We start from the raw sequence: 18,992 nt of genomic DNA, 5'->3' as shown, positions 1-18,992 counted from the left end.
ACTAGATTAACTCCGCCCCCGCGAGGGGGAATCCGGGGACACACCGATCACTCGAAGTGCACGCAAAAGTTCAATCACATAAGCAAACGTATTCAAAATTTTCAAATTAGAGTTTTAACAAATAGAGAGAATATTAAATACGAAATCCAGAAAAACAGCGTTACTTAGAAATGAACTGAATACAAACAAACATTACAAAGAATATCGACCAAATCAATCAGAAGAGATGTCGCATCTTCAGTAGGGGTACAAAGTTAATAAACAGAAACAATTACACATGGCTAAATATAAGATGTTTGTAACTCAGAATATAATCACAACTGACAAAACAGTACTTAGTACAAAAAAGTACTTCAAGCTTTTACTACTACTAATGTTCAACTCCGTAGCCTTGTCATTTTGAACCCAATCCAGAAGACAACTCCCGGATCGAGTATTGGGAGAAATTAGCTTTCGTGGTGGACCTTTTGATGGAAATAATCAACATTTGCATTACATGGAGTGGAAAAGTATGAATCCTCCCACAGTTAGCCTGACGGCAAAAGGACTTTAAACCATGATCCGTCCACCACTGAGGATATTTCACGTCAGCACTGTGGTCGGTGCAAGCCGGATGCAGATTCGTATCGAACTCGGTTCACCTCCTTGGAAGGCGAACGCTCTATCCCCTGAGTCATTGCGGTTCAGGATGTTTTTCTTCTTATGATTGGTTCACTTGGGAAGCAAACTGTTTAGAAATGATAAAAGAATAGCATTTATTTTTACTTAAGAGAATGACGGAAGAAGATTTTCGTCGCAAATTCTCTTTCTCCTAATTTAAAATTTTAAGTGTAGAAAAAGTGAGTTCCGAGAGTGAAGTTACAAATGCTGAAAAGCAATGAAAATAAATTATGAGATGTTAACTTAGGATTAGGCAGCGGAGAAGTTCTCTTCTAATATTTTAATTGCGTTTTAATATTTTGAAGAATTTTTTTTTTCAGCAATTGAAACTTCATAACTTACTCCAAGTTTGCCTGAACTTAAATTTTTCTTTCTTTTAAATGAGTAATAAAGGAAAAATAGAATTGGTGACGAAAATATTCTTCCACGGTATGGGGTCCTCTGAAATAATACACAAATTCAAGTAGTTTACAATGAAACCTGTTAAGCTGACCACCTTTGTAATTGACCTTTATTGTTAAGAACTAAATTTATTATATAATTAAAAAGAATAAAACCTTTGCAGCCTGTGAATCTTATATGTTGATGATTAAAATAAGTAAAATGTATCTAAAAGTGTCATTGAATGCTATTCTAAATCCTTTAGACCGGAAAAAAAGAACCATATCTGAAAATTTTCTAGGCTATTATGTTAATCATAAAAATTACTCTAAATTAGTGAAATAGCGTTAAAAGCTAACCTAAATCCTTTTGCAAATTAATCATATGGGAAATTTTTTACTGCTTTTGTAACATACAGGTTTGTAAGTTCATAAGACAAAATGAGATTTAAAATGTTGAGATGAATTTAATGTTAAGTTTTATAAATGCACATTGCGTACTGATATTTTTTAAAAATTATTTCTCTATATATTAAAAAATCGTAACTGCCGCCTCCGTTGCTTTGGGTGTTCACCTTAACATTGCATACAGATTTATTGTAGAACTATTTATTATTTATTGTATTAACTATAGAACCCAAAGACTTATAAATCCGCAATGGCTCAGGGAATAGAGCGTTCGCCTTCCAATGAGGTGAACCGGGTTCGATTCCCGGCGATGGCTGGTCGATACGAATTCCACATCCGACTTGCACCGACCACAGTGCTAACGTGAAATATTCTCAGTTGCAGACGGGTCGTGGCTTAGAGTCCCCTGCCGTCAGGCTAACCGTGGGAGGTTTTCGTGGTCTTCCTCGCCATGTAACTCAAATGCGGGTTAGTTCCATCAAAAAGTCCTCCACGGATGCAAATTTTTCCCAATACTTGTTCCCTTGTCTTCTGGATTGGGTTCAAAATTACAAGGCTACGTAGTTGAACATTAGCAGTCGTAAACCCAAAAATTGGATCGGCAGTTTAGCGACGGTTATAAAAAGATATAAAAAGGCGTTTAGTAAAGTATAGGGGAGAGGTGGGTCAATTGTAACAGGGTACGATTGTAACAGAGCAAAAATTTCGAGTGTCGGGTTCTAGATTTGGTTCCTAGGTGGCACACAAGGTGTATTTAATAAATCTACATGTACACCCCTGATGGCAACCATTTTTATGTACTTTTGAAAGAGTTACATCACAAAAGATATTTTCACGCCATGCAAGTACTTTTTTTGGTATTAGAATATTATATTGTAACAAAGTAATTTTGTTTAAACAAATAGAAATTAGTAACCGAATATGTAAATGGACACCTTAATTAACATTTCAATTAAAAAAAAGATTAGTTTTGCTAATTAACTAGCATTGTTTTTAACAAATGAAGCTGAAATGGCGTCTTGGGGACAATTGTAACAATAAGTAAAGGGACCATTGTAACAGCTGAAAATAAATAATCTTACGTTTGCAAACCATTACTTGACTCTTTAAGAACCACCAATAGTTTCCTATATCATTTATATTATGTTGCATGTGCATTATTTTATTTGTCACCTTTCACAGCATAAATTAAAATTTTTAACCCCTTAAAGTTAAAAGTTTAACCCTTTAGGTTTCTGCTCATTATTAATTTTACTCCTAAAATATCACTACTATTTTGATCAATAAAAAAATATATCACAACTATGATAATATGTATAATTAACTATGTTTTAGTTGAATTTATGAACTGTTACAATTGACCCCGTAAGTGGGGACAATTGTAACAACTGCACGACTGTCAAAAATTGTTAATAACTAATATAATAATATTTAAAATCAGGTATTTATTTTTTTTCTAGTAGAGGATAGTCTACTTTACTCGTCTGTCAATTAATACTAATAATATATTGGATTTTTTGTTAGTTAAAAATAGTTAAGTAAAAAATGTTAAAATTGACCCCACTCTCCCCTACCGTGTTTAAGTTGGAATAAGAAAATTATCATTTGATAATTAGTTGGAGAATTATTAACTGTAGAACTTGTAGAAAAAAATATCATACGGGACGCTATACAGACCGCAGGAATGAAACTACAATTATTTGACATGCTAGAAGGACCATAATTGTTTATGAGTTCAAAACCGAGTTTTTTTTTTCAGAAATTTTAATTAGCTTGAAAGTTAAAGCAAATTTAAGTTTCTGTTTTGCGAATTTTTTTCTCAATTCGTTACGTTACATTTTGATCTACCTTACATTAGATGCTTAAAATCTGTAAAACTTAGAAACTAAAAATTACGAAGGTATGTAGGAAAATGTACAAGACATTCAATGAAATTTAAAAAAAAGAAAAACGAAACGATTTGATTATTAGTTAGAGAAGTGTTAACAGTTAAATTTGAAGTTAAAAAGAAAGAAAAAACATGTTGGTCCATATATTGTCAGCTGAAATGCAACTATCGAGTTAAATTCGATGGGCTGATAGAACCATTTTGAATTATAACTTTAACGAGAGTTCAAAATTCTTAGTTTTTCGAAAGTTATTAAAATTTTAAGCATTTTTTTGCAACTATTTTTTCATTAAATAATAATTATTCATCCATGAGGTATTCTCTAAATAAAATTCAAAAGCTGTGGAGAAAAAAATTTACTAAAACATTTATTTTATCAGCATATTTTATTTTGAATATTTTTACTTTGATTATGCATAAGAAATATATGAATAATACGGAATATTTAAAAATAACATGATCTAGGAAACACGCTTATTCATCCCCGCTATTAAGTTGACCAGTGGTCAACTTACACAGGTTTCACTTTATTAGTATAAGCGTAGCATGAAATAAAGACACTTTTTAAGGGGGGGGGAAAGTGCATAAAAAATATCATAAAAATTTAAGAGTAATTTCATGTATTTAAGAAAGAGATAATAACTTGTATCGACAATATTTAAATACTTCTCTTGTAGAAAGAATGACAAGTCTCGATTTCAATGTTTTTAAAATAAAAATGCCGGTGGGAAATATTTATTTCTTAATAAGTGTTTGAAAAAGACAATGACGCATATTTTCAATTTCAAGGAATAAATATGCAAAAATATTCATATCAATTATTTCGTAAAATTATACATTAACTATCTAATAATGTTAATTTTTTGGTGGGGTGGGTTAGAAAAATATAAATGATATTGAAAAGTTTTGAGGCATTGGAAAATTATTGGGTGGGTTTCCCTACACCTTTACATGTTAGGTCATAATTTTCTTTTGCTTTGCAAGTATGTTAAAATAAATGCATTCAAATTGTAAACTGTGGTCAATTAATAACACAATTTGTATCTTAAGCTCTTTTTATCGGGAATAAAAGCTTTCTACTAAATGATTTCGGTCTGATTCATTAAAAACTTGCTGCTGAGGTAAAAGAATAAAGGCTTTACGTGCGGAAAATGTATTTTTATACCTAAATATCCTACCGAAATCAACTAAGCTAATTAACAACCTATTAGAAATAACATATTCTCTTCTGAGAAAGCGAAAATAAATATAGTTCCCGTTTGAGAGACATAAATGTGATATTTTGCGTTCTCTTATTTTCAAGAGAAGAAGAGTTAAAGAAATCATACGTTTTTATGATAAAGAAAATATATACACAAAGAAACAAAATAATTCCTCGTGACGTCAAAGGGATAAGTGTGTTCCGTCATCAATAAGATGTGGCGTCTTAAAAATAGCCTCAGTAAAACATTCGAAATACCAGAAACGCCGGCTGGGACAAATCCATTGGTTGTCAACGGATATAAGTTCAGACCTAAAGACGGTCGTTTCCATCCTCCAGATTCCTTTTAAATGATAAGACTTCCACAAACTTTAATGAAATAATTATGTATTATTATTTAATTTAAAAAAAAATTTTTGACAGTGGATCTCCAAAAATATGAGGACTCCGACTGCTACGGATCGGGTCAATCCAGATCTACCAAAATTGTATATTCTTATAAAAGGTTCTCCTTCTGTACAGTTCCTGGCCATATTGTTCTACGCACTCTAAATTTCTATGTAAAATCATAATTATCAGGTAATAATTTACAGCTTCATTGTTTTTACCCGACTGAAACCGGTTTGCACTTGTTTAAGTTCGAGAATCAATGGGTTAAATTAGGCGATAGATAATATAAATTCAACGATAGGATAAACTATACGATATATTATATAAATATAGAATATTTATTATATCAGGTATAATATTAGTATATTATAGTAATTAGACCAAATTATACTCACTGTAGTGTTTTAATATTTAGCACGAGTTTATACGCCATACTGTATATGTAGTGGCTTTTTATTTAGGACATTTTTTATATACTTCCTATTTGTATTTGTTTTTAACATATTGCATTACAATGTTAACCAATTGATACACTAACGTAAACAAGTGCAAACCGGTTTCAGCCGCGTAAAAACAATACAGCTGTATAGTATTACCTGATAATTATGATTTTACATAGAATCTTATGGTGCGTCTAATATGGCCATGAACTGTAAGCTAGATTATTTAACTAATATAATTTAATATTAGTTAAGTTATAATATTATATAAGTTATAATATTATTTAACTAATAATTTAATTTTTTTAACAGTGAATCTCTAAAAATATGAGGACTCTGACCGTTACGGTTCGGATCAATTGAGGTCTACCAAAATTGTATTTTTTAATTAAAGGTTCTTATTATATAAGCGCTGTCCATAAATGTTGTAACATTTTTTTTCAATATTTTCAAACCCCTTTCAAACAATTTGTCTCAAAGTGTCACACTTAACCGCAACCCTACACCCCATATATCATGTCACGCTAAAATATATAAACTTGTGCTAGTAATTTCTATTATAAAAAAAAAACCCAGATATTTCAATTTTTTTTAAAAAAAACTTTTAACTAAGTTATTAATGGCATATGGGAACATAAAAATTATAATGATTAAATATGTACTTTTTTAATGAAAAAAATAAATAAAATATAAATGTGTTTAATCTGCTGTTTTTAAATACAGTTGAGCGCCGATTATCCGAACCCTTATTATCCGAACGTCCAATTATCCGAAATGTGTCCGAATTTTTTTTTCTTCAAAGTTTAGAATACTTTTTAACTTATCAACAATTTTTCTAAATTTCTGAAAAATTAGATCATTTGGATGAAAAGATGCCAGGTTATGCAGCAGACGAAATAGAAGACTGGTGTCGAGACACTGAAAATGTCCAGGTATTTCAAATGATGATGAAATAGTTGCTAAAATTTTGAATGAAAATCGGAACTCCACAGACGAAGAGGAAGACGTAGGTGATCAAGTTCAAAATACTGGACCTTCTCATATAGAAGCATGCAATTCATTCGATATTGCAATGAATTGAATAGAACGCCAAAATGATGTTGATCCAGTTCAGTTGATTTATTTAAAAGAATAAGGGATATGGCTGCTCAAAAAAGAGCATCTTCTTTGAAACAAAAGTCTTTGCTGGATTTCTTTTGTAATGAAAATAAAGAAAAATGTGGTTAAATCAGTAATTGACAAAAAATAATTTAAAAAGTTGAAATATGATTAAAAATATTCAAAATGAAAAAAAAAGTTTTAAAAAAAATAAATAAAAATATTTAAAATTTGAATTTTTTTTTAAAACAGAGCTATTTTAGATAGTACTGCCAGTCCTAAACCTGGAAAAAGTGTGAAGGCAAGTTAGTGTATAAATAATAATAATTTAAACTAGATTTTATACAACCTTCCAATCATCCGAACTTTTCATTATCCGAATGACGTTCGGTCCCGAGTAGTTCGGATAATCGGCGCTCTACTATTTTTATTTTAACCAAAATGTGGGATGCCACGCTTTTTGTTACTCCTCCCCCCTGTTACTATTTCATTGAATCTAAACAAGATGAACAACGGCTTTGCTGCAAAATATAGAAGAATCAAGGGATAAAGAGAGAACATCGAACGTTAATATCCGAGAATTGTTGGAAAATAAATTATTAAAAACTAATTACTTTCATTTAAAAAATAAAAATTATAAAGTATCTTTTTCTTTCGAATCTGTGGAGTCGAACACATGCTGTAGAAGTCGGAAATATTAGGAGGTTTGTTAAAAGTAAAATAGAAGTTTATGACCTGATGAAAATTATTTAGACTGTCATTATGAAATCCAAAAATATTACTTGAATAGATATCAGGTCAATTATTTAACTAAGAACTTGTCACAAATTTAAATAATTACACTTAATAAATTAAAATACGCACAAATTTTTTTAGTAAGGAAAATTACTATAATTTAAAATGTTTATGCTATTATCTAAAATGTAATTTTGAAAAAATTTAAAATGTAACTACCTTTGATTATTATCATACATAAAACATAAAAAAATAATATCATACATGAAAAAAATACAAAATTAAAAATTATTCAATAAAAAATGTTAGTAACAGAAATAATTTATAATTATTAATAATTTAAATGTTCAATAATTAAATATAATTTTAAATAATTTAAAAATAGTTACGTTTTAAATAATTTAAAATTCAACTGCACCTTTTATTATAATCATACATAAAAAAAGAAATACGAAAATAAAAATTATTATTCAATTAAAACTGTTATTAACATAAATAATTAATAATTATTAACAATTTAAATTTTCATTATATTAATAATTAAATGCAAATTTAAGTAAAATGCTTTTTATTCTAATCTTATATAAAACGTAGAAATACACAATTTGTAATTGGTATTCAATCAAAACAATATTATTATCAGTCATTAATTATGATTAATATTTTAAGTATTAATTTATATATGCACATAAAAAGATAGAAATATATAAGTTGAAATTATTATTCCCTAAATAATATTGTCAATATTGTTCTATGTTAATTAATACTAGGAACGCATTATCGGGAAAAGAAGTGTTACAGGAATAGCTATAATTTACATTGATTAATACTCTCTTTCGAATAATATTCAAAATTGAATTCGGCGTCTTAGAAAATTCGACGTCCCGGAAGTAGTCGGAGTTCAACTATTGACACAACTCTATTTTTAACTGCAAGGCATCTACTTGCATTGAATTGCTTGGTATCATTTGAAAAAAAATATTTTTTACTCTTGCATCTTGCAATGTATCTGAATTCTCCGACATAAACACAACAATGAATTTAAAAAAAACATTATAATAACATTAATTGAAATGATAGGTATAACCAAAACTGTCATACTCTGCCTCTTCAGACTTATGGATTTTAAATTTAAGAAAAAAGAGTAAGGAAAGAGTTGAAGCAATAAAATAACTGGAAAAAAAAATACAAAAGCAAATACCTTTTTTTTTCTGCAGAATCATATGTTAAAGATACTTTTCTTGTTCATTGGAAAAGAAAGAAATACTTCCGATTATTCTGTCCTCATTTCGGAATTTAAAAAAATCGCCTAAGACTGGCTTCCTTCAGCTTTAAATTCAAAATAGAGAAAAATTAAATAATAACACAAATTTTGAAATCACAGAAATTTAAAAGATAATTCTAGATAAAGATAAATGATGTTTTTTTTTTTCATTTTTTTGAAATCACACCATAATTTTTTTAAAGAACATGATAAAAACATTTTATATGTTAATAAAATAAGACTGTGAGTGGGAATTTTGTTACTAATTCAGATATTCGGAACACCATGAAATGGAGAAGAGGGGATAGTTCTATTTAAAAAATTAGATTTTTCGTGGACCTAAATCTATGATTTTCCATGATTTTTTTTAAAAAAATAGTTAAAAATCATGACATTTTAATGACACATTTTGCTCAATACCGAAATTCATGACTTTCCAGGTGCGCAGGTACCCTGCTCTTGCCTCCACTCATTAATACCTTCAATCACGTGGTCATAATGTAGATAATTTTCTTATACTTTCACTACATTATCGGCTTTTTAAAATATTTCCCTGCATTGCACAAAACGATCAAGAAGAGAATCAATTTTGGGAAATCTAAGTGCATTTTAGAAATTTTTTATAACGTTTGAAATAAAGGTGTTCTCAAAAAAAAAGATTTCTATTAAAAAAAAGTACTATATTACGTATGAAGTCCTAGCAGAGTCGCTTCTGAGTGGTGTTTGAGTAAAATAGCTTTAAAGTTAATGTGTTGCTCTTTTCCGCAATAAATATTCCAATTACTAATTGGAATATTAGTCATTGGACTCCACAATTACTGACTGGAACCTTGTTAGTTAGTGTGATTAGTGTTATTCAGTAACTAATTGGATAACACTGATTGGCAATTAGTGTTAAATTTGTTTTTATTTTATTTATTTTTCATTTTGTGTTAAATTTTCTATATTTGTAATCTGCCAAATACATTTGTAATAATATTAAATATAAACATCAACATACATGATACGCATCAACATTATTGATAGGGAGCCGCGGTGGTTCAGGCGAGAGCATTCACCTTCCAATGAGGTGAACCAGGTTTGAATCCCAGCGATGACTGAACGAAACGAATTCCGCACCCGTCTCACACCGATCCCAGTGCTGACGTAAAAATATCCGCAGTAGTTAAAGGATCATGGGTTACAGTCCTTTTGCTGTCGGGCAATCCGTAGGAGATTTTCGTGGTTTTCTTTCCATATAACGCAAATGTGGGTTAGTTGTATCAAAAAGTCCTCCAGGAAGGCCATTTTCTCCCAATACTTGATCCAGGAGTTCCCTGGTCTTCTGAATCAGGTTCAAAATAACAAGGCTACGGAGTTGAACATTAGTAGTCGAAATTCCAAAATGGGGTCAGTGCTACTCTGAACGGCATGGTTACTTTTAAAAATGCTGTTTTATAATCAAACTGCCTTATTGTTACAAAATTTTCTATATTAAAAGTAACTAAAGTATCACTTAACACCTTCTTCCACTTGAATGGTATTTTTCTTAGTTCTCACAGCGAGTACTTAAAGTACAAACAATTTTTCACATTGAATCTAGCGAACTATTTAAGTATTTTATTTTAAAGAGTGTTATATTTGTGACAGGAACTACGCAAGCAGTGCCAAGAGTTTGTGACATCTCTCCTGGATCACACCAGAAGTTCCTACGAGCTGGAAGTGCTCCTCAACTACGATCCCTCTTCGGGTGCCGCCTTGAAACCAGCGGGAGACATCAGAATGCGTCTGAGCAGACTCAAGCTTGCCATCAAACATAAACAGAAAAAAGTAAACCTTTTTCCATACTTACTGACCAGCTTTCACGAGAACTCCTTTCGACTGAATATCTGAATATATATATATATATATATATATATATATATATATATATATATATATATATATATATATATATATATATATATATATATATATATATAACGTCGTTGCCGAGTGGAAGGATTAAAACAGGTCATAGGTCGGGAAGGAGGGTACAAAATTTATTTATTAATTATTAGACAAGAGCAGTCATGAGAATGAGTAAAAGTGCACACGAAAAGTTGCGCTCCTTGGTTATATGTTAGGGAAAATCTTGCAAAGTAAAATCCGTAAAATGTCTTAATTTAGGGAAAGAGGGAAATCTTAGTAGTTGCTATTGGTTTATGAGATAGATCGAATGTTTCCCACACAAGAGCAAAGGGAAAAATGTCCTGCACTTAATTAAATGCATAGTTGAGCCAAAAATAGATTTAAGAACAGGATGTGGCTTTTAAAAGTGTGAGAAAGTATTTCAAATAGAATAATTAATTAGAAATAAAGTAGGAGTTGTTTTATAGCAAAGAAACTAACATAAAAAGATTAATTGAAGCTTTTTATGTTACATCCCCCTTCGCCAAAATTGTTTAATTAGAATCCAAAAATTTTGAAATTATCTATTTGCAACATCTTCCCTATGGTAGAAGTACAAATAATATAACCAAATTTGTAATGGTAACCATATATAAAAGTAATATAAATTATAAAACATTTACATATGTTCTCATTGTAAAAAATTTAGCACAATCAAAAATCTGAAGTAGCATTATCAGGAAATTTAAAATTTTCATTTTTAACAGTTGTTTTTTTTTTTTTACTTAACAGTTTTTTCAGTTTCAAAAGTCTTTTGTTTAAAAATCACAACACAGCTTTTTCACTATAAGAAGTATTCTTCATAAAAACACTATTTAAGTTAACTCTTCAATCAAGATGACAAAAATTTATAAACATTTGTTAGAAATGTGTAATTTAAAATGTAAAACACAAAATACAAAAAAACATTTTTACTGGAAAAATTTCAATCTGAAATTAGATTTGAGTGTTGTTTACCTTTTTTGAAAACTAAATAGAAAAAATGACACAGTGGTTGTTATTGTCAAGTCCAAGATTTCAGTATTGTCTTTATTTCACTTAATTTATTATTTACCTTTAATATTTATCACTTTAATAGCAAAATATCCTGAAAAAAAATTTTTTTTTCTTTCTTTATGTCCAAAATTTGCCTTCTGTAACATTTTTTCTTTTCTTTTTCTTTCTTATTTTTCTTTCTACTTTCTTTATATTTATTTATTTATACTTTTCTTTCTTGGTATTTTTATTGCAATTATTAACCCGGATTTCAGGAAATATGTAAAGACAAATTGCTTTTATAATCAGAAAAGGTGATCAGTCTTCTCAGATTTTACATTACAACCCGTTTAACACAATTTATCACTAATTGAAATCCAAAACAAAGCTTTCAAATTTAATATGGTATTAAGGTAAATCAGTTTTTAATTTTCGACTGATCTAGCTATTATCCTTATTTTTAATCTGAAGTGCAAGTTTGGTTATTTTGCAAATTACCTTTTTTTTTTTTTTTCATTTCTATCTTTCTTTCTTTCTTTTTTCTTGGACATAAATATTTTTTTTTTCTTTTCAAAATTTTAGTTTGGATATTTTTTTAAAGTAATTTTTCGTGCAGAGATCTTAATTGATAATTTAATTTGTCACTATTGTTAGGGGATTCAAATATTTTCATTTCTATTTTAAACGTGTTTTTGAAGTGTATTTGGTTACTAAATTTTTCAATTTGTGTTTGATCATTTTCCTATCTGTATGCTGGAATTAAAGTTCAGAAATAAAGAAACTTTGTTTATTTATGGACATATCTGAGCTAGAGCTGAGCTATGAACTAATTACCTACGTTGGACTCAAGCATTAATGTTTGGTTGCACTTCAATTTAAATTCTAACAACAAGTATTTTATTCATTTTTCCAAACTATTTGTATTAGTTTTAACATTTCTTGATTTAATTTTTGCCACACCGTAATTGCATTCATATATTAAAATTGAATTACAATAATTATTGCAGTTGCATTACGAAAAGAAAAAAATTTAAATGGCATTTTCATCTTAACCCTAAACACTGTAAAACAAAAATATAATTTCTACTAACCAAAAAATCATAGAAGCTGTAACACATAAAACAATATGAAAATAATTTCTTGAAACACTTTTCAATCAAATAAATCAATTAACTGAAAATAAAAATTTAAAGAAATAAAAATTTCAACAGTAAATACTATCAATATATAAAAAGTAGTTTCACTTTGAAACATCAAATATGGGGAAAAAATTAAAATCATAATCATTTAAGATATTGATTTATGAGAAATGTAAAAAATTTTAACTCAAAGGATACCTGAAAAAGTTCGAATTAGTCCGAGATATTTTGAAAACCACAACAGAGATGGGAATGCGTTGAAATTCCGTAAACACAATTCCAAAACCAAAGACGTGAGCTGCTAGGGAAAAAATTTGTTTCTTCGTTAAGATGAATCGTAAATTAACACCAATAGTGACGGAGAAATTGAAGCTTATTTTTCTTTTGAATGTCGAATATTTAAGTAGACCATCGTGGGTGTGAGAACAATTATTCATCGACGATAAGATCCAGCTCAGCACTTAAGAGTGGCAAAATCAACGCTTTCTCAAAGGGATAGTTTCAATAAAACATTTTAATTAACAGGAATTCGATGCAGTTTTTCTTTTTAGTTCAAGGAAGGAATTGAAGCTCAGCTTTCTAGCAGTCTCAGGAACGTAGACAAAATATGCAGCATAGACATGGAAAACGGATGATCGTTTTGTTCCACTGTGCGTTGGTATCATTTATAATAAACAAAAAGTTTTGAAGAGTTTATTTATTTATTTTTTTTTTGATGAAGATACTGGGTGAATGATATAATATATATATATATATATATATATATATATATATATATATATATATATATATATATATATATATATATATATATATATATATATATATATATGTCTATGTTTATTGGGATGTCTTTTGATTGTATTTTCTGCCATTAAACCCACATTCTACCAATTCTATATTTTGCATTTATGGATTACTTTTCCTATATTTTTTAAAGTGGCCTCTAAATTTCTTAAGCATTGGAAATGACCTTGACCATCGATTTTTGCCAAGAAAATGGTGGTCGGGAAAGGAAGCTGGTTTGCAAAGTGAAATTTTAAACTTTCCCTTTAACCATTTTTCTTTTGTACAAGCATGAACGATAGTACTTAAGGGTGATTCATTTTGGAGTCATCATGACCATTTTCTTAAAATTTCTTCTACAACGTTCTTGTCCAGCTGGTCGCCACGTCTTCTAGTAACACCAAATGAAGGCAGTTAGTTGATACTGCTGGTTGAAAAGTTGACACTACGGTTACCAGTTAGTGTCGCTGTTATATTTTTATTTCCTTCTGTACCATTATATAAAATGAAGATTATGTTTTTTATGAGGAAAACGAAGGAAAAAAAATTCTGTTCTGATAGTAAACATAAGTTTTTTTTTCTTACTTTATTCCTTTAAAATGATTCAACAACGATAAAATTTAAATTTATGTTAGTGTTATGAAATTATTCTCATATTGTGCATTTGTGTAAAAACATGAACTATTCCAAATCATTTACCTTAGATCTTTTTATTCGTTAAAATGTGTTTCTGTCACATTTTTTTATTTATTCATGTTTAGACCATTCTGTCATGTTTATGTCATTCTATGATAAACGAGAAAATATACTTAAATAATGCCTTTTCATAATTATTTTTCCATTACTTATTTAGGAGGTAAGATAAAATCTTGCATTAACAGCAGCTTCATTCCGACCTACTAAAGTCTAATTGTTTCATGAGATTTACACTGCGCATGCGCAAAGTGGTTACTGACCGGTTGGAGATTGCGCAGTGGTATTTAAACGGAAAAAAATTTCTTCCGTTTAAATCAAATGGCTGTGAAGAGTTGCAAAATCATTTGTAATTAAAGTGTCTCGTAATTCTATCGCACTTCTGACTCGAATATTTTAATAAAACAACATTAACTTCTTTTTGTGCAGTTCTGTGCTCATCCGAATGTGCAGCAGCTTCTGGCATCTATCTGGTACGAGGGACTGCCCGGATTCCGCCGGAAGAACATCCTCTTGCAGTGCCTGGAAATCATCAGAATAGGTCTCCTCTTCCCTTTCTATTCCCTGTGCTACATCGTGGCTCCATACTCCACCCCAGGAAGAACATTGAAGAGGCCCTTCATCAAGTTCATCTGCAACTCTGCATCCTACGTCACTTTTCTCTGTAAGTGTTGTCTCCATTCTGATGTTCATTGAGCTATAATTTTAGGTTACAGTTCAATGAATCTGCACGTATATGTAGCAGAAGTTATGCAGTTACATTTATTAAAAAATGTTTCAGAACAACAAACGTGTGTGGAACAATTTTTGCATTCGTAGTTCCTCCAACCGTTAATAAAATAAATGCAACGACTAAACGATTAAAAGAAAGAAAAAGTTGCGTACGATCACTGGTTACCCATGGATCAAATGCTTTTTCTTTCTGGATTGACTCAATTAAACGCCACAACATTTCAAATCATGGGTTGCAAAAAACTGTCTCCATTGATGTTTGTCGTCGGACTTGATATTCATATCCTGCCTATGTACGTGTTTCAAGACGTCACAAAATACTTTTCTTTCTTCAGCATTCATAGTTATATTTAAATCACCGTCAAGACAGTAATGATACGTTAATACTAAAAAAGAATATCAAAATACTTAAAATTATTATTATGTAAACACATTAAAAATGCCTGCCAGTGAAAAGAAAAAGAAAAACAGCAGCGGTCGCCATAGCAACGCATGCGCACTTTTTACTGTTTCTCTTGAACACAGTTGAAAAGTGTGTGGACGCCATCAAATCCAAATCAAGACCCGTTTTGCCAATGAGTAAAAATTTTATTTATTTTTACCATATAAAACCCGAAAGCTAGAGATTAAATTGGTTGCCAAACATTAAGATGTAAAAATTTAAGCGTTCAAGTGAGACCCACCACTCGAGTTTAGAGGGTTAACAGGCTACCAATTTCATTCTTGCGCAAGTGGCTAAACCATCATCAGTTCAAATTGCTTAAGTGTATTAGGCAAAGACTGAAGTCAGCATAAAAGAGTATAGGTCATATGATTCATTGAGTTTAAAAGTTAAAAAAAGTTTTATTGGTGCTTTAATAAAGCGCAAAAGTTGAAAAAAAAATTTTTTAGGGTACTTATCGGTTATAGGGTTTGGTTACTTTGCCAACACTAGGTTCTGGTTAACACAGGTCATCGGATTACGATAATACAATATCGTGATTGTTACGATAAATACTACAATACTGTAATCATTAACAATAACACACATAACGAATACGGTTGCATCGTGATAATCATTGAAATCTATAATTATCGAATGATGATAATATCGCGATTGTTATTGATAACATAACATATTAAAAAAATAATATCTTGAATACTATACATAAAGATAATTATCGAATACGATATTATTTTGAGTGTCGTTAATTTTATGTGGATACAGAAAATATTGACTAATTTAAAAATAATAGGAATTAGTTAAATTGGAAAAGAATAGCCATATATCTTTAAATATCGATATTTTTGACAATGCACCATCATATCAATAGAAATTTGTATCTATTGGTTACAGGAGGGTCCATGTTTGTGTTGGCGACAATTCGGGAGAGCAGTCGCCAACACATTACAAACTTTTATTTATTTAACTTAATTTTTTTTTTAAATTTCCATGAGAATCTAAATTTATTTTGAAAAAATGTTATATTTTTAAGAGTTTTTTTTAGTAATATAAATCATATATTTTTAATAATATAAATCATATCGTTGATCACCTTTTTTCTATTTTGAAAAAAAAAATGGTGGCCATTTGTCGAGCTAGGTGGAAGAACATTTTTGGCGATATTAAAAAAAAAGAGAAATATTTTACTTTAGCCTTTTTTAATTAAACAAACAATCATTGATTTTTCCAAGTTATTTAAATTTCACTATTCTCAGTGGACGAAGTTACAAAGTAAAAATCTTTGAATGTTTTTGGAGTGGAAGAAGATTTGAAGGGCCTCTTAAAACCAGCAATCGACGAGTAGCCTTAGAAATAAAATTAAAGCATATTCTTTATCCCCTTTGTCAAAGTATAAACTTTAAAGCTAATTAACTCAAATTCACTAAAAAAGGAAGTCTTCATGCTCTAAGCTCATCAAATATAGATATTTTTTTTAACATAATTGATGTTAATAATTGTTCATAGAAACAGATTACAGTTGCGTTTTTTTTTTAAATATTTTGTAAGGCTTAACGTTCTTTTTTCTCTCTCTTTCTTTTCTTTCTGTTTTTCCTGTTTTTATTTTTTTTTTTACTTCAATCGGGGAGAAGTTCTGCTGATTCTCGCTTCCCAGCGTATCGAGAATGTCATAGTTGATTTGTTCGGAACAGATGAGATGAAAAAGAAAATGAAGAATACCGGAGGAGTCACAACAAAAAGAGGAGCTCCGCCAAGCTTTGTTGAGTGGCTCATCCTGGCATGGGTCATAGGTGAGATATTATCTCCTTTTAAATTAACATATTTCATATAAAGGTTATAGTATAGAATCGGGAGCTCTTAGATAGGGCACTAGGGTGCCTCGTTTTCAATTTGTTTTTTCAAATCAAAATGTTACCCCTAGCAAATTCCTATTTAGAAATAACCATCAAAAAATTATCAATAACTTATAGTAAATTCAAGTATTTAGTATTAATAATAATTTTATTTTATAACAATCTTTGAAGAACCGATCCAATTTTTAGGATTTAGGACTACTAATGTTCAACCCCATAGCCTTGTAATTTTGAACCCAATCCAAAACTCCTGGATCAAGTATTAGGAGAAATTCGAATTCATTTACGACTTTTCGATTGAACTAACCCACATTTGCTTCACATGCAGAGGAAAACCATAAAAACCTCCCACGGTTAGCCTGATGGCAAGGGGACTCTAACTCATGATCTGTCGTCTACCACTGAGGATATTTTTGAGTCAGTACTGTGGTCGGTACAAGCCGGATGCAGAATTTGCACCGACCAGCCATCGCTGGGATTCGAACCCGGTTCATCTCATAGTAAGGCGAACGCTCTATTTCCACCATGCTTCTATACTTCATTCAATTAAAATTTCATGATGGCACAAATTACAGGATTACCTACAGTTATAAAAATATTTTACAGAATTACAGAAAATGGAGATAAAAATTCCATACTCTATAGACTGCGCACCCGGTTAAGTGTTGCAGAATTTATATTTTAAATATATTTCAAAGCATTAAGATTGGATATAAAAAATACTTACGTTTTTATTTCCTGAAATTGATTCATAATTTCAAATAAATAATTCTTATTCTGAAATTGCAGGATTTGATAAACTTTCTGAATTTTCCTCCCGCAGGTCTGATTTGGAGTGAAATTAAGCAACTGTGGGAACTGGGACTCGTGGAATATGTCGGCGACATGTGGAATATTATTGACTTCATAACTAACTCACTATATGTCGCCACAATTGCACTCCGAATTGTCGTCTACTTCCAGGTCACTCATTTCTTCTTTTATCTTTATTCTAATTATTTTTATCCTTTAAATGGGGGACAATACAGTAGAAACCTAAAAAAGAAGAATTTTTCATTAATTTTCCAACGATTGTGATAAACTTAATGCATTTTTTTTTATCTTATTAAACTTATTTTAATCTTCATTTTATAATGTGACAAATACAAAAACGTAAGAAATTAGAGCTGAAATTTATTTAATTAATTAATGTATATGTTACCGTGAATGTCCGAAATCAAGAGAATGTCAACTTTCGCAGGTGAATGTCAACAATCACATAGTCGCTTTGGCGAATGTCCGAAATATTTGTTATATCAGATTTGATATTAATTTATTCATTGATATTGATATATTTATTCGACATTTTAATGTCTGCTAAGTATAGATTAAGAGAAACATCAGTGTTCGGCGGGCAAAATATATACCGGGCCGTGGCACTGAATCTTAAAAAAACTTCAGTGTAGGGTATACCGGGCAGTGGTACTTAATTAGACCTTGTAAATATTTCGGACATTTACCGAAGCGACTATGTGATTATCAACATGGTGAAAGTCAACAACCACCGATTTCGGTCATTCACAATAACGTATGTAACTGTGGGGAGAGGAGTATTCGACTATGTCAACCGTCATCTATGAAAAGGTACCCCTACATAGAGTCAAGTTAACATGTCTTATATACTAGTGAATTGTATTTGTAATTTTGTGGTGGTAGATACGCTACAGTACGCTATTGAAGTATGCGAAGATAGCTCCTTTGAGATACTAATATTTTATTAAACATATTTACATTTATATACACTGGTTATCATAAATTAAGGAAAATTCACAAAAATCGCGATAACTCAAGAAATTACACATGGAATTTTATGAAACTTACCCACAATATACAACACATAGTAAGGTATTAAACAACATAAAAAGAAATTATCAGACATTAATAGTAGTATAGAAATTAGCACATGTATAAAATAAACAAATTGGAAGTATCGGTTTGCA

The 18,992-nt window shown here is 30.0% G+C and overlaps 1 protein-coding gene and 1 long non-coding RNA gene across 2 annotated transcripts in view; one reads left to right on the top strand and one right to left on the bottom strand.

Annotated features, from left to right (window-relative positions):
- Positions 1-18,992, top strand: part of LOC107445755 (transient receptor potential-gamma protein-like) — a 108,032-nt gene that overhangs the window by 52,568 nt on the left and 36,472 nt on the right. The window contains exons 5-8 of the mRNA XM_021145790.4: positions 10,094-10,273; positions 14,416-14,650; positions 16,792-16,950; positions 17,837-17,976. Of these exons, the coding sequence (XP_021001449.2) occupies positions 10,094-10,273; positions 14,416-14,650; positions 16,792-16,950; positions 17,837-17,976 (714 nt within the window). The remainder of the gene's footprint in view (positions 1-10,093; positions 10,274-14,415; positions 14,651-16,791; positions 16,951-17,836; positions 17,977-18,992) is intronic.
- Positions 8,402-18,992, bottom strand: part of LOC139425033 (uncharacterized) — a 32,300-nt gene continuing 21,709 nt past the window's right edge. Inside the window, exons 2-3 of the long non-coding RNA XR_015431614.1 lie at positions 17,741-18,048; positions 8,402-8,529 (exon numbers count right to left, since the gene is read on the bottom strand). This is a non-coding gene — a long non-coding RNA (uncharacterized LOC139425033). The remainder of the gene's footprint in view (positions 8,530-17,740; positions 18,049-18,992) is intronic.

Source organism: Parasteatoda tepidariorum, chromosome 2, assembly GCF_982258835.1.
Source record: "Parasteatoda tepidariorum strain Cologne lab strain chromosome 2, Ptep-v5.0, whole genome shotgun sequence".
Taxonomy (NCBI): Eukaryota; Metazoa; Arthropoda; class Arachnida; order Araneae; family Theridiidae; genus Parasteatoda; species Parasteatoda tepidariorum.
Note: the sequence above shows the minus strand (reverse complement) of the source record. Positions and strands in the feature narration are given on the sequence as shown.